The 23,286-nt window shown below is 38.0% G+C and overlaps 1 protein-coding gene across 1 annotated transcript in view; it reads left to right on the forward strand.

Annotated features, from left to right (window-relative positions):
• Positions 1-23,286, forward strand: part of LMO7 (LIM domain 7) — a 131,718-nt gene that overhangs the window by 85,324 nt on the left and 23,108 nt on the right. The window contains exons 5-18 of the mRNA XM_058822655.1: positions 1,501-1,531; positions 1,921-2,034; positions 2,479-2,677; positions 3,810-4,062; positions 4,503-4,802; positions 5,161-5,448; positions 5,726-5,926; positions 6,393-7,109; positions 8,646-8,675; positions 10,945-11,062; positions 12,208-12,350; positions 13,619-14,072; positions 14,819-15,136; positions 17,991-18,105. Of these exons, the coding sequence (XP_058678638.1) occupies positions 1,501-1,531; positions 1,921-2,034; positions 2,479-2,677; positions 3,810-4,062; positions 4,503-4,802; positions 5,161-5,448; positions 5,726-5,926; positions 6,393-7,109; positions 8,646-8,675; positions 10,945-11,062; positions 12,208-12,350; positions 13,619-14,072; positions 14,819-15,136; positions 17,991-18,105 (3,281 nt within the window). The remainder of the gene's footprint in view (positions 1-1,500; positions 1,532-1,920; positions 2,035-2,478; positions 2,678-3,809; positions 4,063-4,502; positions 4,803-5,160; positions 5,449-5,725; positions 5,927-6,392; positions 7,110-8,645; positions 8,676-10,944; positions 11,063-12,207; positions 12,351-13,618; positions 14,073-14,818; positions 15,137-17,990; positions 18,106-23,286) is intronic.

Here is a 23,286-nt window from a genome sequence, read left to right on the forward strand (position 1 = left end):
CTAACGGTTTCCTTAATGGTTTATTCTCCTTTTTTTCCTGTAACCTTTGGCTAGTGTGTTTCTAGACAGACAGAAATGGGATAAGTACCTTGACACATTATTGGTCTGGCATGTTAAGGAGTTCTGAATAGGTTTTTCTGCTACTGTATGTGAAGACTCTGCTTTTCTGTTTGAACCCTTTTGCTGTGCTGTGTGTGAAGTTTGTAGCTGAACCAGCTCCAAACCAGCATCTGGGGTAGGTGAAGAGTTGTTTGGGTGTATTTAAACCATTTGCCCTTCCATAACTGCTGTCACTGCATGCAGCAATGTTGTTCAACCACTGTCTGCAGTCCAGCCCTGAATGTTTACACCTGGGGACTAAGAGGCTTTTGGAGCCTTCCATTTGAGAAGTTTCTTCTTTTTGCTCTTAAAATGAGTGACAGGAGAACAGGAGTGTCCGTTGGTACACTTCCAAGGTGTGCTACAGACTGGGAATATATATACAAATCCTAATTCCCTAATCTTAGTGATTGCATATGTATTTGATATTTTTTGAAAAACATGCATTTGTATAAAAGAACCCAAACCCATCTTTTCAGCCCTACATCATCTCTCTCCAGATGTCCCAGTTTCAGTTTTTCATTTTTTGGTCTGAAAAGTTTACTCTTGACTAAAGTGCTTTCTGTTGTCTAAGGCAAATACTTTAGAAAACAATACAATTGGGGGAAAAGTTACAATTGAATCTCCTTTCATATGGAATTTACAATCTGAGGGCATTCGGGCTGGAAAAGAGAAGGCTCAAGGGAGACCTTGTAGCAGCCTTCCAGCAGCTAAAGTGAGCCTAAGGAAACCTTGAGAGGGACTTTTTACAGGGGTATGTATTGATAGGACCAAGGGAGAATGACCGAACTGAGAGGGTCAGTTTATATTGGCTAATGGGAAGAAATTCTCTACTCTGAGGGTGGGGAGGCACTGGCATGGATTGTCCAGACCAAGGGGTGGATGCCCCATCCCTGTAAGGGTTCCAAAGCCAGGCTGGATGGAGCTTTCAGCAGTGTGGTCCAGTGAAAGGTATCCCTGCCCATGTCAGAGGGATTGGAAGTGGGTGATCTTTAAGGGCCCTTCCAACCCAAACCATTCTATGAATCTGTGATCTCCCTGGCTAATAGCAGCTATATTTCCCAAAGTCAACAGCTTGTTTTCTACTTCTGTTTTGTTGGTAACTAAAGGAGAGCTAATTAAAAATGCCTAGAACCTTCCTGTGGACCTCTCAGAACAGAAACTGTAATAGATTGACTAGCTTCTCATTTTACATGTAACAATTGAAATAGTACAGAGTTATGACTGTATTTAAAGTGGAATGCTTCTTATTTCTTTTGGAACAGTCATAGTTGCATATTTTATATTGACTGATAATTGGTCTTGAAACTTTTTATGCCTTGAATAATAATTGAATTTTAAGTCAGCAATTTTAAACCATTTTGTTTTCTTCTCTTTTTCTCATTCTCTGCCCTGCTTCAGACCAGAGGAGACCAACAGAAGAGTGAAAAATGTAAGAGAGTTGCACATTAATTGTGATTAATTATTTTTAAATGTTTCTGTTTATGGTACTATCCTATTTACTGTTCTTTTCAATTGTTGATTTATCTGATGCAAATTAGTGCCACTTTAAAGTGATCTCTATGTGCAGCTTACTTTCCCAAATCATTGTAATAATCGAAAACAATACTTACATTTGCTTGCTTGAGATATATGAGATGCATCATGACGCTCTTTAATTGGTTTTGGTGGCAATCATGGCTAACACTGTGTGCAAGATTTTGCAGTGCATTGTAGAAACATCTCTAACAGCATGCTGAGATTCTTTTACACTGGCACATGGCATGAGAGGAAAGTAATTAAGTTTGTATTCAGGGATTTTTTTTTTCTGTTTGTTTTTAGGTTTTGATTACATTATACTGGCTTGGGAGGAAAGCTCAAAGTGACCCTGATTATAATGGTCCATACCTCAATCTCAAAGCATTTGAGAAGTTATTAGGGCAAGCATTGAGTAAGGTAAGGAATCCAAAAAAGGAAACTAAATTAATAGATTGAAGTTTATAGTTTGTTATACAGCAGCAATTCTAAACAGTCTCTTGAGGGTTTCGTTTTCTTAGTTTGGAGAACACAGTAATTTGTTTTGCTTGCTATCAAGTTCCATAGGAAAGGAATGATTTTTAGCTCAGTTCCTCTGCAACCCATATGAATTTCAGAATACATCTGCTCTAATTGATGTGGTAGATTGGGAAGAGCCCTATCTCTATCCTCTTTGGCTGAGATGAAAGAAATTTAACACCTTTTGCAAAGTCTCCTCTTCAAGCTGTTATATGTGCTGTTGTGTATGTGTTTTAGGGTTTTGCATTATCCTTTGCTGAAGTTTGTTTGTGAATTCAAAATGCTCATGAGTTGCATTTGCACCCTAAATTATTGGAAAAGACCTTTTAAAAGTGACTCTTGTAGGCACTCGAAGAGTCCAGCCAGCCAAGCAGAAGTGGCAGAGATAGTGGGTACGGCGATATTTGGTACGTTGACCGGGGAGAGCCTTTCCCATCTTCAGTTACTCATAAAAGAGACGATTCCTTTGATAGCTTGGACTCTCTTGGTTCAAGGTCCTGCACGAGCTTTTCATCAGATATAACCTTGAAAGGTGGCAGTGAAGGTATGTTTTTCTCTCCAAAATATTTTGTTGACATGTTTCTTATGAGTGTGGGATAAGACAATGTATGGACCTGGTACTTGGATGCGCAGTACTTAAAGTCAGTTCTAGTTGTGTAACTGCTGCAGTTGCATTTTGCTTAAGCAAATATTCACCCCTAACAGTTGGTAGGAAAAAAACATTGCTCGCACAGTTCTTCCTAGGAGGGGTTGCTGAAACTCTTGCTCTCACTGACACGTTAGGGGGTGTGTGTATGTCCAGGGTATTTTCCCAGAGTTCTGTAAGGGAAATTGCTAGAAATTAGATCTGGATGGGATTACCTAAAATTCACCAGTTGCACAAGTCGCTTGCCGTGTTCTTAGGGTGACTGTGTCAAACTGCTATGTCTTTACTTCATTTGTGAATATTCAATAAGGTTTTTCCCACCTAGGTTAAATACTGAATAGTATTTGTTGCTTTTAATAGTTTTTCATGAAAATAAAGGTAACAAGAAGATAGTGACACTGGATCCCTAAAGCAGCACTCTAGCCTGTGTTTCTCTGCTGGTTTTAAAGTTCAATGCCAACTTGTAGCCCAAAGTCACACAAATTGTAAGGTGTTGGGTTTTGTTTCATGTGAGTAACAAAATCATTGAGCAGAGGCTCCATGGAGGATTGGTGACCTGTGCAAGGCAACATTTAGCTACATTACATACGTGATGTACCCAGGGCTTCTACTGGATTTTAATCTGGTGAAATGAGCACAATGCTATATTATTTGCTGTTTATTTGTCTTTGTTAGTAAATTTATCTTGCAGATACTATTTAATTAAAAAATTTCTGTGCTGTTTTTTGTCTTTAGTATGGAGGCCAGCACTTTGTTTCCTGCAGGGAGCAGTGATAATGAAAGAATGGAACAAATGCAGGAGGATCATGCAAACCAAATTGAGTTTAATGGATCTTATCACAGCTTTGCCACAGACTTCTAAAAATACTTCTCCTACTGTCCTGTCAGTAGATCAGCAAATTTTCAGCTGAAACATCTAAAATACAGAGATAAATTGATTTTAGAAGACTTTGATCCAAGTTTTAGCTACAAGCACATGTCTAGAGAATGATGTTTGTATCTTTCCTTTTTATTTCCACTTTTTTCTAAGGTTGCGACAGTGACATAGACTCGGAACTGCCTTCCAAAATGCATGACTCCCATAAAGATGACAGGTCTTACCGCAGGATTTCGGTGATTGAACCAAAACCTACCACTGACTTCAACCGTTTCTTACCCAACAAAAACAAGCAGACAGCATATGTGCCAGCACCTTTAAGGAAGAAGAGGACAGAGAAGAATGAGGACAACAGGAGGAGCTGGGCAAGTCCTGTTTTCACCGAGTCAGATGGAGCATTTTCAAGGTACTGGTGTATGGTCTCAGTAAAGTGGGCTTTGATGTAGAAGTTTTAAAATAAGTTGCTTCTCTATTAGCTTAAGAAAAGCTGCTCTTGCTGCAATAAAAAGTCAAGTATTTGATTTTCCATGTTTTATCAAGGGGGACATTTTGGTGTGGTTGTGTGGTTTGGTTTTTGGTTTTGGTTTTTTACATTGTTTCTTGATGTTTGAGTAATGTTTTGAAGCTGGCCAGACTCCAGATGTATTTAAATGGTGTTAAATGCAAGTTCGTGAGAGATAGACCTACAGTTTTGACTGCTTGTTAAAGCTTCCAAAATATAGTGATGAATTTCAGCTGTCCGGCTTCTTGATGCATACAGATGAGATTAGTGGGCAGTTCTTGAGTTTCACCATTGCCTTCGTGCCTTCACTGTCTCCATTCTATTCCTGTCTTGGTCAACCTCAGTGGACGTGAAACGAATCCTGTAGCATCCTGCCAAAATAGCAGAGCAAAGTGTGGGCTCACAAATCCAGCTTCCCTCCAGATCATCTATGAGTATGACAGTGGCTCTGATTCAGAAGATGAAAGAAGGCTGCCCGACGTTGTTTTGGATGACTTAGCAAATCGTAGATTTCTAGTCAAAAAGAGCCCTGTAAGCTCTGCTGCACCTGGACATCATTTCATGTTGCACAATGACTCTCCTAAATCTTGCTCGCGAGAAAGTTGTCCAGCTGGTCCACTAGCTGCAATGCTTGAACCACTGAGGTCAGAGATACTAATCCAAGATCCAGTAACTATTGCATTACCTAAATCGCAGCCCTTAAATAACTCCGTAAAGTTAGTCTTCTAATCGGCATTTTAACACAGCTGATAATTTGATATGCTTTTTCTGTCAAATTTTGTGGTTTTCTCAATGGAGACAGGATGCTGATATAACCATTTAACTTCTTTTAATTTTTTTTTATTTAATCTATTTTATTGTTTCTGGTGCTGCAGTGCTGAAATTGAGAACTAATATGCTTCATTCACAAGGCTGAGCTCCTGAGCCAAAAAGCATGTCTTTTTGCATTGCTTCTGTCAAGTTGCTCGTAAAATATCTTAACTGATTGGATATTTTAAACAGTACCCAGAGGAGGCAGAGGCAATTGGATACTAAAGGCGAAAACAAACCAAGAGTTAACAGTCCTTCACAATTATCTGGGTATTGTGATGAGGACGAGGAAGAAGTAGGCATCCCAAACATTGAAAAAGATGATCTCTATTTTCGCAAGCTAAGTTCTTCAGCGCCAAATACAGTTGTTGCTTTTGACAAATTTCTTCCTAAGTTTTGGACTCCAGAGGAGGAATTGCTATGGAAAAAAGTCAAGAAATCCTCTTTCAAACCCTGGTATAAAGAGATTCAAGGGTTCAGGTGCGTTTTCATGCATGCCTGTTTCTCTCCTGTGTGCAACACTTAAATAAAGTATAGTTCTATGACTCAGAATTTTTAAATTTTGACTGCCAGTGTAGCAACAGGATATTTTTTATTTTTTCTTTTTTTTTCCTTTTCTTAAAAATAATTGAAGTATTATTTTTATTATACTGTTGCACCTGTTGTACTGTTGCCACTGTGCATTTTACTCAGTGAGTATACATTTCATGGGTTTTTTTTTCTTTCTCCTCTGCTCATTCTTTCTGCTGCTGCACAGTAGAAAGAGATCAGATTCTGAGGATGAGGAATTTGCTTACAAACAAAGCTGTGCTATTGTTGCTAATCAACCAAGACCAAGTTTTGACTGGAACAGTAGCTGCAGAAGGGATCAGAGTTATAAGCCAACTGCTGAATATGTGGGAAGCTCATTGTCACAGATTGCAGAAGGAAAAATCTTGGAGTCTCCTGATCAGCCCAGGTTGATACTGCTGCATGAGCTATTCTCTTGGTGCATCAAAAAGAGATGGCTGGATATGCAACAGCTAAATGAAATTAAACTGTGTCCCGTGATGCCATGCTTTTTTGGTTATTACTATTTTGCTGGTTTGTTGGGTTTGGGGTTTTTTTCTCTTTTAATGTAGTTATAAGTTGTTGGCGTTCTGAAATATGTAAATGTGAAAGTGTAACATGCTTCATAGGGTTACTGGCTTTGTGTGTGAGCATGTAAGTGTGATGTTTCTGAGCAGGTTAGGATGCCGGGATACCTTTGTGTTGGTTGGCGTGTGCTGCGCTGCAGTCAGTGGTGGTGAATGCCAATGGTGACGTCATTCTGCTTGGGATACTGCAAGTCTAAACCAAATGTATATTGCAATACGTTGTGATCTGCTTGTCTCTTGCTAGTTAATGATATTTTTACTTCCCTCCTTTTGTTTTATATGCTTCAGTCAGTTTTCGTTACTTCAGGCCCTGCAAAAATACACTGACTACGTGTCTTCTGAAATGGAGACCAGAATTGATCCCACTTCTGGCCCTAGGCTCATAAAATGTAGAAAGAATGTTTCCTTTATACCAGGAGGCAAGCAAGGAGATGAGGAGAATGGATATCTATATCCAGATTTGGAAAATGATGATTTGTTTGTTCGGAAAACTGGGGCTTTCCATGTGAATCAAGTTGTTCTTCAAGACCCCCGGTATTTAAAGAAATTGTCTGAGCAGGAGCCTCCTCTAGAGGGTGAGATAGTTCTGCAACCCAGAGAGGGCCAAACTGTGATTCCAGATTTGGAAAAGGATGACATGATTTTTCGTAAAGTCCTCTCTCAAAAAAAAGAGGTGCCTTTATCAGGTGCTCCCGACAAGTATCACCCAGCACTGTTTCCTGATCCATGGAGTCTTCCAGAAGAGATACGGTCCAAATTTCTATGTTTACTTGAAAAAAATGCGATACCAGAGGAAAGGAAGAGCAATGGCAGAGTGCTGTCACCATCTTTACACCATAAGAAGGACGATATGCTGACCCGCAAGATTGAATCTTGGAAAGTGGGAAGCAACATCCAGCCAGTAAATTTTATCCCAGGTCCATGCAGTGAAGAAGACTGGAAGAAGTGGGAAGCAATCAGGGAGGCCAGCAAAGTTAGACACAAGAAACGGCAGATGGTGGAGAGGTCAGGTTGTGTCCTGCACAGAATGAGTGCACTTGAACCCTTCCCATTCAGAAAAGCATCATCCTGTGCTGAACCATTCGTAGAGTGCCAGTCTATTTGTTCGTGTCGTCCTCGAACAAGCTTTTCATTTGCTTTGAATAGAACCTCATGACTGCAATACCATATTTTCAACAAAAGATTATACAGTTTTCTAGTTTTAGGCTGCCATTTTGGAGAAAATACGCTATCATTCCCTCAGGCTCCATAAGAAACTTATGCAGAAGTTTCTTTCCATGGTTGAACAGGAATAGTGATTATTCAAATGACTATGGAGGCTAGAAATATTGTCTTCTATTCTGCAAGATAATACATAAAAACATTTCTGAAATACATGAATGCTTTAAAGACAAATTCTGGAAATGGGCATTCTGATATTCTTGCTTGCACCTAAGTTTAAAAATGCTTGTAAACTGTCCTACCACAGTTCTGAGATGATTAGATGAAGTGAAAAAAAAAAAAAAGTGTTTCGCCTGCCCAAAGTCATGGTGCATGCAAGTTGTGTGTCTATGTAGTATTAAGTCCACCATGGCATATCTTATTCTGCCAATACTATTCTCCTACTTTCATACAGTCTTGATTCATTCTTTCCCCTAATTCTTTCCTGTTAGCCTCAAAATTTCTCTTGTCTGACTGAATACTCTTTCTTAAGTACTTCCTATCTCTCCTTTGAATTTGTATTTACTGGGGGAGAGTGGGGTTCTAAATGTTTACTTAGCTCTGAAAATACGGCATTGCAAGTTGCAGATCTCCCAGCTGTGCATCATTATTTTGTGACTAAGACACTTCTGTGTTCCGGTTGATATTTTGATGTTGCTGCATTTAATTTTTAAGCTTAATGCTGTTAACAATTTTCAAGCTTCACTGAGAAATATTTCTAAAGTGCTTGGAAATATTGCATGTTTTAAAATTTATTCAGTAGAATTAAATAGGTATATTATAAAATACTTGTATTCAAGAACACTAAAAATCCTCTTGAATTGCCCTGGATTAAGTGCATTCAGGGATTAATATGCTAAACTTCTATTAGGGTCTTTTATTCTGATACACATCAAGTATTACTTTCAGTTAGTATCAGAAATGGTTGAAGTAACAAGAGAACAACCTCTGTAAGCCTCACTTTTGTTGGTACTCAAGCTGGCATTAATTTTATTTTCTTGAAATAAGTCTCTTTTGAGCATCATGCTGTTCAGCAGCACTGGAATGAGTAAGTGGTGCAGAAATAACACAAGGCTCTATTTGTGCAGTATTGCTAAATGAAAAGTGTTGGAAACTTGCAGGCAGCCTTATTCTGACAGTTCTGCCCGACTTTACCCATCATGCAAGTCCTGGTGTGTTTTTTGACTGGTGTCCAATTCCTGATGTGCTTTTCCATGCTGGCTGGTTCCCAAGCTTTCAGTTTCCCCATCACTTAGTGAGAGTGCTGGTCTACTAATGGTGTTAATGTTGTTATCAATATCTAGACACTGAATCTCTTTTTTTTGGTTTCTGATTTCTCAGACTGTTTCAAAAGCTTTCTGATGAGCAAGGGTAAGTTTTATAAAAACTTGAAAGATTGGAATGCTATTTTTTTTGCCTCTTCTCATCTTTATGCATGAACAGTAGCTAAAAACTCATGCTGAAAACTTGTGCATGACGCTTTGTTGTTCTGTTCTTTGCAATTTATGTAATGAATGTGAGATAAAAGCTATGTATATGGCAAAAGTTCTCTCTGCTGTCTCATGTATTAAACTTATGGTTATCAGTCACTTTGAAAATCAGCTCTAATGTTTTATTCCTGCTGAAGTGAAAAATTTGTTGTTCTCTATTTCATTTAGGCTTTAAAATATTCAAAAAATGTAAAGGAATATTAACAAATATTTTATTTTGAAGGCTGTACAGCTAGAATCTGAAAATAATTAACAGCAGTAGTATTTATCATGGGATTGGTGAATGGTCTGGGGTTATTTTATATCTTCCAGGTTATTGAATGCTCCGTGGTACACTTATAGATTTGGGTAATGGGAACTTAGATGTTGTTTATAATCTGTGACTCAAGAGAAACTGTGACTCAAAGAGAAATAATTTTTCCACTTATTTTGTGATGGCATGTTAAGTATTTTGGAATGCATGGTGTTCTACTGATTTTTTCAAAATTTAAATTTATTTATTTATATATTTGCTTCCCTATTTTTACTGTGAGGCAAATTTGGTAAATTACTGAACACTTCCAGAAGTGCAAAATGTTTCAAAATTAGGTGTTAGGAGAGGGAGACTCAGAAGACTCAAATCACTAGTTAGGTTTTTCAGTTTAGACTGAAATTAAAACTAAGACCCAGTTCCATGGTATGAATATAGCTTTTCTTAGGTTATATTTTCTTTGAGATTTTCCTGTTTTGTTGCAGGCAGATACAGTAAATGTAGCTATGTTAGTTTTCTTGAACTCATCTGAAACAAATTTGATACAGCCTTATATAGTATTTGATTACCCTAAAACAGTTCTACATGTGATATAACTTAAGCATAAAAAACGAGGAAAAAAACTGTACAGCAGTTTCTGCAATAGCAACCAGGTGATTCTTGCTGAATTTGGCACTCTTCTCATTCAGAAAATAGATAAGAGAACAGATATGAGGAGTTAATGCCCAAGCCTTTATTTCTAGAGGCCAGAGGCCAGTCTCATGTTACCAATGAAAGTGAGTTCAGCCACTTGGGAGGAAGTGAGAGTCTGGTTTGTTAGTTCAGAGATCTCTTGGAATGCAACAGATTAGAGCAAGGCTCTGTGATGAATCTGTTTTGGTTTTAATCTTGTTTTCCATCATGTAAGAGAAGTGCTACATTTTTAAGTCCTACTGGAACTTAACTGCATCCCTCTATATAACTCATACTTTGGATAAATGTAAAAAAGGTACTTTTGAATACTAAGAAACAAAAAAAACCCCAAGCCCTAGAGACCTAGCTTTCCCTTTGCATTACGCCGTTGAACCTTATGATAAAACACCTGCATTTTGCTTACTGTCTCATAGGCTTGTGGTCAAATCTCATCAGGAGCCTTGTCCTATATCTACACTGAATGTCCTGTTATGTTTATCACTGCAGTGTGCAAGAATAAAGGAAAAAATAGCATGTGGTAGGGGAGAGCATGAAAGATAAGCTTTGAGGAAATTAGGTTAAAGGGAACTAGCAAGTAGGAGTTCCTGGGGGAAACTGTAGCCATGTTGAAGAAGTTGGCAGGAAGATGGCTGTGTTAGCCATCCCAACTTTAATGGAAAGCATCTCAGAGGTTGGGGAGGATCAGCATAGGCTAGTGGGGCCTGTGATGTCCATGAACTGAGCCTTGGGCCGTGTCTGACTCTTAATCTTCTGGAAATGGGCATCAATAACTGATTTGGAAGGAAGGAAAGGACAGGAGGTGATACAGAAGGTGTTACAGGAGAGAAGTCCAAGGTGGGAGTTTGGATTTGGGGAGAGGGGATGCCTTTTGGGTCAAAGAAAGAAACAAGATCAACAAAGAAAATAGCAAGTTAAAACAGAAGTAGCAGTGTTCTAGGAGGAGCTCAATGTGAATGATCAGCATGGAGATGTACAGAGCTGCTTATTCCCTTAACCTGATTTTATTTGCTCAAATACCCAACTAATGACTTGTGTGTTGGCCCTACAGCACATCCCATCGGCTGCCCATGTGCTTCCTGCTCCATTCAAAATAACACTCATGAGCATTCAGTTGTACTAATATAAGCCTTTTTCTCCGTCTGAAGGTTTCACCCATGTAAATGAGGGCTAGGATGTTATAAAGCTGAGTTCTCTTTTCCCTTTCTAGGAGTAAATCTTTGAATGATGTCAGTGCAGAGGAGCTGCAGACACTGCGCAAAATCCGTTATGAAGAGCTGCAGAAGATAAAAGAACAGTTACAAGAGCAAGATCTAAAGTGGCAAGAAGTAAGGACTCCTCCTCACCTCTCCTTGTGCATCCTACTTGAAAGGGTGGATGTCACCTGCCTTCAGTGTCCCTAGTAAAAAAACTTTGGCATATGTGCAGCAATTCATGGGGCTGTCTTCTAAAACAACTCATCTCATACAGCTATTAGAGTTTTTGGGGATGCCTGTTTAATGCAGAACTGAAATTATTTTAAATATCCTCCTAAGTTTCTGATTAATGCTTCAGGATAGAACTTGTATGTATTGTAATAAAGCCTTCAGGCTTGATTTCTGTGGACGTAAAGAGAAGTTAGGACATAGTTTCTTGTGTTATCTGCAATTTTTGAATACTTCTTTGGAGTAATGATTGGAATGTCTGAGTATTTGATCCCCTGGGAGAAAGTGGAATAAATAATACTTCCTTGTGCAAATTCTTGAGGCTCCTATCCACTAATAATGCTGTCTTAAATCCAGCTTGTAAACTGCATGGTAGTTTTGCACAGCATCATAAGCATTTCTAAAGACTTTTCAATTTATTAAAATCTCTGCTTGAGAATGAGTATCAACAAGAAGCCAAAATTAAGAACAAACCCCAAGCAAGAAGTTCACAGTTGTTTGTTTAATGCATCTCAGTTCTAATATTCAGTACTTCCCCTTTACTCAGCTCTGGTATTTCATGGACAATATTGCCAGTTCACATTGCGGTTTTACAGAAATGAAGAAAGTACAGAAATATCTGTTTTCAGTTTAGAATTTAAGGCATATTTATTCTCAAGCTAGTGAATCAGTCTAACATAGTAGTGATTTGGAAAAATAATGATATCCTAAACTCTAAAGCCCTCAACAAAGAAATTCAGATTGCATTTGCATTAGTTTTCAATTATGTGTTTTAGAATAAAATTGAAAATGTTAAGAGGAGAAAAAATGGGCTAAATAGCATATAGTCCAGTAATTGCAATTGTTAACTTAAGGAGGCAGTGAGCCTGCAACCCTAAATAGAACATGACAACCCCTTTATAATTTAGGGGAAAGGTACATGAAAATGTGGCTGTGATGCAGACATGCAAATAAAATCAGGCCAATAAATAGCATGTAATGGGATGCCTCTGTAAGTCTGTGAGGCCTTGAGAAAATCTAATGGCTTATATTTGTGTTATGCTAAACAGGATCTAGCAAAATGGAAGAGTCGTAGAAAGAGTTACACTTCAGAATTGCAAAAGAAGAAGGAAGAGAGAGAAGAAATTGAAAGAAGAGCCTCTGAGGTGTCTGGAAGGAGTACCAAGTCACTGAAGGAAATGCAGCAGGAGAGGTAATAGTTCTAATGGGAATATTATGTGTAAGAACATAAATCTGAGCATTTTTATTCCTTTAAATTTTTGAGCCGCTATTACCAACAAGTTGCAATTGATTCTGCAGAGATCTTGACAATTTTAGTTGCAAAATAAAATGTAGAAATCTAGGCAATTGAAGGGCTGAATATGGTTTTCTAATGCGCTGTTTGCACAGAATGTTAAGCAGTTTTCTCTATAAATGATATTTTACTTTGCTATCCATAAATAAAATATTGAGAAATCAATATTTGCATTCTTTTTAAATGAGTTAAAACAGTAGCACTGAACTGGATAGCTGCCTTTTTTACTCATGGATAAAGTTAACTATTTATCTTCCTTCTTCCACTACATTTGCTATTTTTTTAGCCATTGTTGAGAACTGCAGCCAGAATTTTAATTTATGTCACAGAGCTAAACTTTTACTTGATTTCCCCTTCATCCCTAATTTTTCCTCGATATTTACTTTCTGAAGAGCAAAAAGTGTGAACTGCACAGTACCATCTCTAGTGGTGACAGTCTTATTTATTTATCTATTTATTTATTTCAAAAGCACATATGACTCAGCAGAAGGTAAGATATACATGACATGTATTCATAAAAAAGTCTAATCTTTTGGATTTCTTTAATTTTTTACTTATTTGTGAGGACAAAAATTAGTTGCCTGAATAAAAGTATGGATGGTAATTGTATTGACTATTCAGTATCAATAAGAATCCTGTAACTTATATTTTAAAGGATATCCTTGTAGTGGTTGTTCATTTATGACAAAGGAATGAGTAGCAAAAATTAATAATTAGCTGAATTTCAGGGCACTGTCTTATTTAGGTATCTAAAATTCAGCATAGCATTTCAGAAACATTGAGCACAGTTACACAGTTCAGGCAGTGTTATGGGACTATCTTATTCCTGTTCTTTCCTAAATAAATCTGAATTTCTGAGGATGTGTATCTGTATAATTTACAGATGTGCAGCTAGATCATTTTATTGGCAAAGATTTCTGTCATGGTGGCAGCCTGATAGTATTATGTCTGAATGCTATGAGAGTGCTGAACTGGGGAGAAGGTGGAAGAAGATAGATTAAAAATATATGAAAATATTAAAGTATTTAAATTGTGCTAATAATTTTTATTTACTGGAGAGGCATTATTTGGCTTATGCTCAGCCTTAAACATTTACTAGTTGCAAGACTTTAGGCCTGCCTGTTTGTCGGGTCACTTTGGTATTTTAACAAGCTCTATTCCCATAGGGAAGACAGAGATCAGGAGTCCTATGAGCAGCAGACACAGGAGCACAACTGGGCATCTTCACTGAACGATGATGTGTTCAGTGAAGACAAAGCACCTTCCACAGCAGCAGAAGATTGGTCAGCAGCCAAAGATCACCGTTTGGAAGAAGATGCTTCCCACAGCACTAATGACAGTAAAAGTGTGTACACCACCCAGCCTCCCAAGGAGAACCTGCCGGAGAGCTCGGCTGCTCGAGAAGCTCCTGCTCCTCCAGAGAGCCTGGAGCGGGAGCAGAGCCCAGCGCTTTTGTCCAGTCGTTACTCAGTGAATGCTCAAACTGGGTCAGCTCAGGTTTCAGCTTCTCTCCCGAGAACTTACCAGAAAACCGATACCTCCAGGTTAACATCTGTGGTTACACCAAGACCTTTTGGTGTCCACTCAAGAGGAATCTCGTCACTCCCACGGTCGTTCACGGTAAAATTCTGCTTCATTCCTGAAGTTTGTAAATTTGGGGTCTTCAATAGCTGGGGGAATAGTAGTTTTAATGTTTTGGTTTTGTTTATAAAGTGCCTCCTGTGTGATGAAGGCTGTGTTAATAGAGCAGGAAGTTCTCTCGTGCCTTTAGATGTTTACTTGTGTTTCTGTGCTTAAACACACTCCTAGAATTAAAGCTGGTAGCTATATTTGGTAAAATATTCTTTTTATTACTTGTAGTAAGTCTCCTTTGGGTGCTTTATCAAAAAAATGTCATTGGAGGTAATTATCTGGAGCCAGGTTAACATAATTAAGTGTTAAAGATAAATTTTTCAGGTGATAGAAGTTTCCTCTGCTCTGCTGACTTTGTTGAAATTTTTTGCCAGGCTAAATTTTGTCTGCACTCTAAAGCACTGAAACAATTAAATTAATTCCCTGCCCCATTACTGTGATGATTTTCATAGTTTTCTCTTATATCCTTATTTGTTTCAATTTAAAAAGTGGCAAGAATATAAATAATTCTAAGCAGATTACTTTAACAAGTTTATCTTAAGTTGGGACTATTTCAAGAAAAAAAAAGCATTTCAAGAGGAAAAAAAAATTCTAAGTAGGTAGTTAACAATGGGCACAGGAGACAGAATTTGTTTCAAAGACGGAGGTGGTTTTGTTAAATATAAAAATCACTGAAAGATTCAAGGATTTCTGTTTTAAAGCACTTCTTTACCAAGCTGTCATTTTTCTCCTAGATGGATGATGCTCAGAAATACAATGGAGAAGTAGAAAAAGCTAAAAGAACTCAAACTTTGTTCACCAGCTTTTCACAACCAGACTCTGCACACCCTCTCTCCACTGGTGCATTCAGAAGCAGAGGTGAGGAGGAAGAGGAGGAAAAAGGTGTTCAGTCAACACCTCCTCCCAGTTTGGCATTACCTTTAAAGTCCCAAGACCAAGATGCTGGAAGTAGTATTCCTAAGCCAGAATATGGCATTCCTCCTGATTCTCTTTCACTTGCATCTTATGCAGAAACTGCGACTCTGACAGAGCCTAAGGATTCAAAATCCATGGTAAGTGTGCAAATAATGTGATTACTTGGTTTAACTGAATGCCACAGCAGAATAAAAAAGAAAATAACTAAAAGTACATCTAATGCAAGCATTTTTCTGGTAGTAAGAAGACATCTCAGAGACTTGCTATTTCCTTTGATTTTATTTAGGGGAAAGAGAGTATTTGGGGAAGAAAAAAATATTATTTCACTGAATTTTCCCCTATCCATTTTGTCATGTGCTTAATTTTATTTATCTTTCTAATTCAGAATAGTTATTTTACATATATTTAATTTTGCAAAGTTTTTACTATTCTCCAAATTAGCACACTCTTCATATAATCAGGTGTGACAGTTAGATGAATTATCTGAGCTGCTGTAGCATTCATTTGCACTTTTAAACTGGTGGTGGAAAATAAAGGTCAGCTTTTTAAAGGCTGGCCATAAACATCAGTATCACACTATCCTTTTTTCCATCTGTTGTGACTTGGATGTTTTTTTTGTTAGCTATTTACTTGAATCTAATTAATGTTCATTAATTTTGAAGTAAATCACCATCTCTTTGTGCATGTGCTTGTTGGAAAAGGGGCTGGGTCCTTCAGTGTTCTTTTTGAAATATGTATCTTAAGTGCTGTTTCCTCCAACTGATTGCATGTTTCACCAACAATAGCTTTAATTTTAAATTACTAAATACCTTGCTGTACTATCTGATGATTCAGTTCATAACCCTTGACAGATTTTCATTCCTGATCCTGCTGTAAAACTTAATTGTGCCAGTTGCTTGGGTGAAGGTCATAAGACCTTGGATGCTGATTTATGAAATAGCTTCCCATAACAACTTTAAAAAAGTTCATTTGCTTCCAAACATTCTTCTTCCTAATCACTTTTGGAAAAGAAATACATTGCAGTTTAATACCCTTAATGCCACTTGGCCGTTTTAATGAATTTATCATAATTATTTGAAACTGTGATTGCTGCATAAGGAAAAAGACAATGAGATAATAATATTTTTTTTCCTGTGTTGTAGCAAAAACAGGCAGAGGAATTTCTGTTTTAATCAGTGAAAACTGACAGATTTGATACAAGTTCTTAGTATCTGTTTAAGCAAGGCAAATGAGAATAGCATGTGCTAGGTCCATTTGTTTTTCTCCTGTCATTAGTTAAAAGATTATAAATCTTTCCTCCTACAAGTGAGTAATGGGGGGGGGGCATTTAAAAGATATTTTTAAAAGTAAAAAAAAAATATCTCAGTTGTATTATGTAATTTACCAATCTCCAAGTAAAGGAATGCAAGTTCCATTTGATGTGTTTGTAAATCATTGACAGAGAGATTGATATAGCTCACTAGTCATCAGGGCCATAGCACCAGGTCTGTGGAGCACTGCTTTAGAGATGACCTATTAAAGTGTTAAAGTTCAGTGTACAAAGTCACATTACTCCTCTGACAAGAGAAATCTGAAGAGTCTTGTTGGGATGGTGAGGAAAAAAAATTAGGATCAGTAGTAGTTTCCAGGAACACACTCAAACGGTTTGTATGTTCTCCAGCTCAGTGTGCTAACCTGTTAAGTATATTAAAAATGAATCTACTCACCTAAGGATTTGGGTTGTATGGGAGCATTTGCAAGCCAGTAGCTGTGTTGTGAAGAAAAGACTTAATTTCTACCCTGGGCTGTAATGGGGAGTGTTCTCCCAGGAACATTCCTGTAACATGAGGTGATACCTTGGGATGATGCCGTGCTCTGTTTTCTTCTCTATCCAGTACTCCGGTACTGCTGAAACCACCTCTGGCTGCACCTCCCTGAGGCTGGCTGGCTGCACCTGCTTGTGCAGTGCTGGCTGGAGCTGCCTGTTGCATCTTACAACAGAGGAGCTGGGAGGAATTGGCATAGGTTTCTAGACTTTTAAATATTTTAAGTTAGGGAAAATGAATCCGACTCTTCAGGCAGGCTGGGTCGCTAGGGAACTAAAATGTAGGCGTACATTCAATACGTGTGTGAAAATGTGCAGGGTCCCTTCCATGCACATTTTGCTGGAATATATCCATCTTAACATTGTTTGACAGAGAATTTTTTTTCCTTTTATATCAATGTCAGTGTCATGCTGATGAAGTGTGTAGCATGCATTCAGGTTTTTAATGAGCTCACCTTAGAATGTTAATGTATGCAACACATGCTCCAAATATAGCGTGGGATTGAAAGCAAGTGTTACAAAATGTTTTCCCATTCAGATATTCTTGTTGTTTAAAATGGCAATGTTAGATTTTGATTCAGATTCTGAAAGCATCTTGAAAGTCCAATAAAGATCTGGATTTAGCTGATTTTGGGATTATTTCTATTATCTAAGCCCTCTATTACAAAATCCATAGCAAGCTGGTAGTGTTTCACACAAAATCAAGAAGATGATTGTGCACCCAAGTAAACCTAGTTGTAGCATGAACCTAAACTGATGATTCTTATGGTAGGATATGCAAAAAAAAAAAAAAAAGATTGATTACAGTTATCTAGCTTTTTCAGATCTCTGATGCTCACTGAGGAGGCAGTGCATGTCACAAATTCACAAGACAATCCATGAAGAATGATTTAGGTGTTCAATTTCCTCCAAGTTCTTGAATTTTTTTAGCATTGTGTTGCAAAACATTTAAAATAACAGAAATGCAGAGTGAAAGATACATGTAGAGAAAATATAAATGCAAACTGAAACACCTGTTGGACTAAAAAGCAAATGAATTACTTAACTGACTTCAGTACTGTTTCCTTTGTCTGTGATGCTAATAATAGATGATTAAAGTGCACATCCTCACTTATTTAGAGGATAAACTTTCCCTCATTTAGATTCCTGTGATACCAGATACTGTAGTGTCATGTTTTATTTTACAGGAACAGTACAGTGAAATGAGAATCAGTATAAACCAGAGACCTGGCCACAGTCGCAGCTTTGGGTTTACAACAAATTGGAGTTCTTCAGGAGCCATTGTACAGACAGTTGAAGAAGGTAAATGTGTATATATTCACAAATTTTTGTTCTTATGTTTAATTTGCAGAGGTTTCTCAAGGCATTTGCTGCTAAGAATGCTGCAAAACATCAGGTGCAGAACTGAAAGATCACTATTTAGTTTGCTAATGTATTTCTGTGAACCCTCATCTCTTGAAACAGGTTGAATTCAGAAATACCAAAATGCATTTTCCTAATCAAGGAGGGTATAAACATGAGCCTCTTACAGAACAGTATTTAGGGGCAAATGCAGACTTCCAATGTCCAGACTGTTTCTTACAGCTGAGTTTGAAAGATTTCACTTCACATGGTTTGTAAACACTTGCAGAGGAAACTTAGGAGTTAATACTCTTTGTTCAACTTCTCCTTTCTTAGTCATGCTGAATTCTGGAGACAGCTCATGTTCTTAAGTAGCTGCAACTTCTAAATTGATTTCCAGTGTAGTTTTTTTTCAGTTGTTTAATACTTAGGGAAAGCAAATATTTTTGTCTTGAGATGGCACATATATAAAGTTTATTTCTAACCTATAATAGTCTTCTGCAGAGAATGAGCTTGATTTTCTAAAAAAAAAAAAAACAACAAAAACCGAAGCAAATCACATATAATGCTTGTTTTCTAAACAATGGTATTTCCCATTGCCAGTAATACTTGAGGAATATTGAATTGTGCCCTTCTTTCCACCTAACACAAGATCATCCTGAGAAAGGAGAAATAGCTGGAAACTATTTATTTAGCTAGCTCTGTATTATGCTTTCTTTAGCTAGCTTTTAATTTAGTTAGGTCTGTATTATGCTTTCCAGAGAGGAAACAACACTGTTTAACAGCAGTTAATGAGAAGTCTTGGAATTTTTTTTCTTTTTCAAATTCAAGAAGCGAAGCGGCCTTTTTCCACTATATCTGAGTACTTTTCATAATTGGATTTGCTCTAGGAAAACCCTCTTTGAGCAGGGAGGATGAACCAGATAAACCACTGTGGTTCATTCTAACCTGTTTTGTTTTGTGATTCTGGAAATACTAATATTCGTTTTGCCTGAAGAATAACTTTCCCTTTGCTTTTCCTGCTGCTAGGCTTTGGGTTTAATTTCCGTCCTTGGAGGCAGGGGTCTGTCCATTTACACTGCCAGTTGAAAAGGAGAAACGTGAGGGTAGTGAATGTTCCTGCTGGTCATTCACAAAGGTCCACATGGGCTCTGTCCCAAGGAGAAGGTGAAGGCCTTGTGGTTTTTGTCTTGGTTATGCTTTATTACCATTCTCACAGGAAAGAGCACAAAGTATAGATTTAACTGAGAATGGGCTGTATCTCAGTGCTCTCGTTTGTAGCCTGTGTTCAGCACTTTTTTCTTCCAACAACTGTCCCATCTTGTATCCTTACTCAAAAGCTGTAGCTCCGTTTTAAGAAGTGAAGGATGAAAGATGTGGATGACCCATTGAAGAGTAATATATGGTTTCAGCTAGGCACTTGGGAATGTAGTATTACCTGTTTTTAAGGATAAGTCATAGGATAATTCAGCTTGGAAGATCATGTAGAGTAATGTACTGCTCAAAAAAATGTCAAGATGGAATTCAGGCTAAGTGGCCTAGGGCTTTTTACCCATGGGGGTTTGAGGCCCTCTGAGAATGGAATCCACACAGCCTCTCTGGCATTATCCTCTCAGAGAAAATTTCCCCTACATACCCAGCCAGACCGATCTTTGTCCGTGTTTATAACCACTGTTCTATGTTTTCCTGCCATAAATTTCAATGAAGAGCAGCTTTCCCTTCTCAGGGACCTCCTGGTATGTACTGGGGGGGAACTACTGTTAAGTTCTTGTGCAGCCTCTCTTCTCCAGGCTGAACAAGCCCATACTCTTCAGCCTTTCCTCGCAGGTCCATTGCTCCAGCCCTAACCATCCCAGTATCTTCCCATTTAACTTGCCCCAGTTTATTGATGTCTCTCTTACAGAGGAACACCAAAGCTGGACACAGTATTGTCAGTGTGGCATAAGAGGTGCTGAGTGAATTGAATGGCCACTTGTCTTGATTTGTTGGTCATATTAGCGTTCATACAGCCCCACCACTGCCAGGGCCCCCAGCCTTGCTCTCCAGCCCATCAATGCCCAGTCTGTACCATCGCTGGGATTAGTCCTTTTCAGGAGCAGGACCCTGGATGTGGCCTTGTTGAGTGTCAGGTTCCTGCTCTCAAGAGCAGCCCTGCCCTCCATTGTACTGGCCACCCTCTCACTTTTGGCAAGGTTTGAGAACTTGATGAGGGTGTGTTTTCCTCCTTTTCCTACTGATTGCTGAACATATTAAACAGGGCAGGTCCCTGATACATCCTCATGAGATCCACTTGTGAGCAGCCTGCAGGCAGAGTAAGAGCCATTAACCACTTCCCACAGAGCCTCACAGCCCAGCCAGTTTTTCACCATCTGGTCGTTCTGCCCTGTGGACAATCCTATCACACTTTTGATACCTGGATACTGTGGAATATCATGTCAATGGTCTTGTTAAAGGCAAGGTGGATTGTAACCACCTCTCTTCCGTCATCCACTGAGATCTAGGCAGTTTATCATTGAAGATAACCAGGTTGGTCAAGTGTGATTTAGGCTTGGCAAATCCAAACCAAACATTCTAGTCACCCTTTTCTCTTTCTTAAGCCCAGAAGAAGCTTCCAGGAATACTTTCTCCTAGCTGTATGATTTTCTTGAGATGATACCCAGCATGTATATTTTTTGCTACTTAAAGATGACTCTGTATTCTAAATATGCTATTCATTAAAAAAAATCCTCCAAGAAAACTACTTGGTAGGAAAAATTAACTTGTAAGCGTTCTCAAAAATCTAAGTAAGAGTTAAGCTTGTAACACATATTTCAGTGATACCCATTTACTACATATAAAAAAGGATAGTTCTCATTTTTTAAAGGAGTCTTCAACCTTTACACTAAAAATTAGATAAATAGCCTTAAGTCATTAATCTAGACATTGTTCTGCCAACTTCCCCAGTGCCATATAATCTTTATTGTTTCAGTCCTTCCCCTTTCACTTTCCCTTTGCAATAAATTTTTTGAGATTGTGTGCACAGGAGTGCATGTCTGATCAAACGCTTGCAGTCATGTAGGGCAAAGTAAATCTGATCCACATCCTTCAAGTTTTATTTTTTTTCTATCATTGAGATAGTGTTTATCTATTGTAATAACAACAGATGGAAATAGGTTAGAGATAATTTAGAGCATATGGAAAATGAGTATTTGGTTGCTTTTGTTTTTACTGGGGACTAGTAAGAAAGAAAACCCTTTTACCTTCAGGAAAACCTATGGCAAACATAAAAGCAGCTAGGTACATAAAAGCAGTACATATTTTCTATAATGAAAACTAAGTCCTTTATAGAAATGTACAGAAATTAACACCTATAGTCTTGGAGGAGCTGGACAGGGTAAGACAACTGGTAGCATACAACTTTCGGCATCTAAATTTCTGGGCAGGCTCTGTGGGCTTCTCTGGATGTGAATCAGAGCAGGAGCTCACTGTAGGCACCCTGGTTTGCACTCTTGAGAAGCCCTTTTGTCCAGAGACTGTGGAGGAAGAGCTGCTGGCAAAGTTACAGGCCAAAAATTGAGCAGTGTAAGTTGTTCTGGATATTTTAGGTCCAGATCTAGAGATTGCTGCTATTCATTCAATCTGTATGGTTGGAGTATCATCTGCATATACCTTTCTACTAATATTATAGGAGGAACTGTGAAATCTTCAACTCCCTTCCTTTCCTAAAACTGAGTCAATTGAGATACACTGTTCACACCTCTGAGCCTGGTCTCATCCCTGACAAATTATTTGAATAAAATCAACACAACATTTTTTTGGTTACTGGGGGTTATTCTGTCACAAGTCAAGACAGAAATTATGAGTGCTAATGACTCTGCTGCAGCCTGAAGCTTTCCCTGTATCATGAGCATAAGCCTTAATCCAGATCTGGTTAAACTACATGGTACTAATATCAGACGTGATTCTGAATGTTACATGAAGTTGTTGAAATTAGTAACTTCAGTATTAGTATCTCTGATAATATTCTTAGTAGTACCTTCCATTAACAGACTTGAATATCCATAATTCTTTAACATCTTCTTGACCCCTAGAGATCCATGTTTTTTTCCAGTTAAACTGTTGCCCATATTTCTTCCTTCAGATGAAAACCCTACCTTTTCTTCCACAATACAGTTTAAAAGCAATTAGTATTGATAACTGCAAATTAAGTTTTTAGTCCATATTTTAAGAATGATGCAGAACAATATAGTATGGAGCCATGTTCTTCTAGCAGAGAAGCCAGTGGAGCTTTTTAGTGAGCTATGATTGATCATTATTTGGTGCAGTACTAGGAAAAAGAGCATTTCTTAATTTCTTAACTTCCTTGTGTGTCAAGCCATCTGAATCCTTAGTGGATGAGCCAGACTTACAGCAGCATTTTACTAACGAGTCAAAAGAGACTCAGGATTAAGCATGTGGTGTCTAAATTTTTCTGTCATACTTGTCCACATTTGTTTCTAATAATGTAATAGGGCATTGTTCTTGGTATATTTTAAGTAAGATGTATTTCACTGCTTACTTTGGAAAATCCTTCCACTGTTTAATTCAAACTTGTTTTATTAACATGAGAGTTTATTGTGCAGTCCTTAACTATATTTTTACTTGGCTTTTCTATTTTCTGTTCTGTTAAGGGAATAATTCTTGATGGAAGAACCATTCATATGTAATCTGTAAAATCTTGCTTGGAGAGTCTGAGTTTCTCAGCCTATCCATTTTCTGAATTAAACAGAAAAAAAAGTTTATGAACTGGTCTTCTATGTACTCTGTCCTTAGTGTAGTGAGATTGCCTGCCAATGTGTAGCAGATGAAAAAAGTATAAAGTGCAGCTTGTCTTGCAAAATATCAGTAGAGTCAAAGTCCAACTTGCCATAAAGTTTGCTCTTAATAGATAAAATAAGTAGAATCCAGAGAAGTCTAGTGGGACAATACCCAGCAATATCTTGAGTCCAATTACCAATCAATTTAGAGCTAATAAACTATTCTGGCAAAGCAATAAAGCATCATGCTCTTGTCAGCAGAGGTCAGAAAATGTAAATGAGAATACAAGAAAGCCAGCTTCTACTGGACTTAACAAAGTGCAGGCTGTTTTTTTGGGGTTTTTTTTGACAAATAAGAGGATTACCC

The sequence above is a fragment of the Ammospiza caudacuta genome, chromosome 2 (genome assembly GCF_027887145.1).
Source record: "Ammospiza caudacuta isolate bAmmCau1 chromosome 2, bAmmCau1.pri, whole genome shotgun sequence".
NCBI lineage: Eukaryota > Metazoa > Chordata > Aves > Passeriformes > Passerellidae > Ammospiza > Ammospiza caudacuta.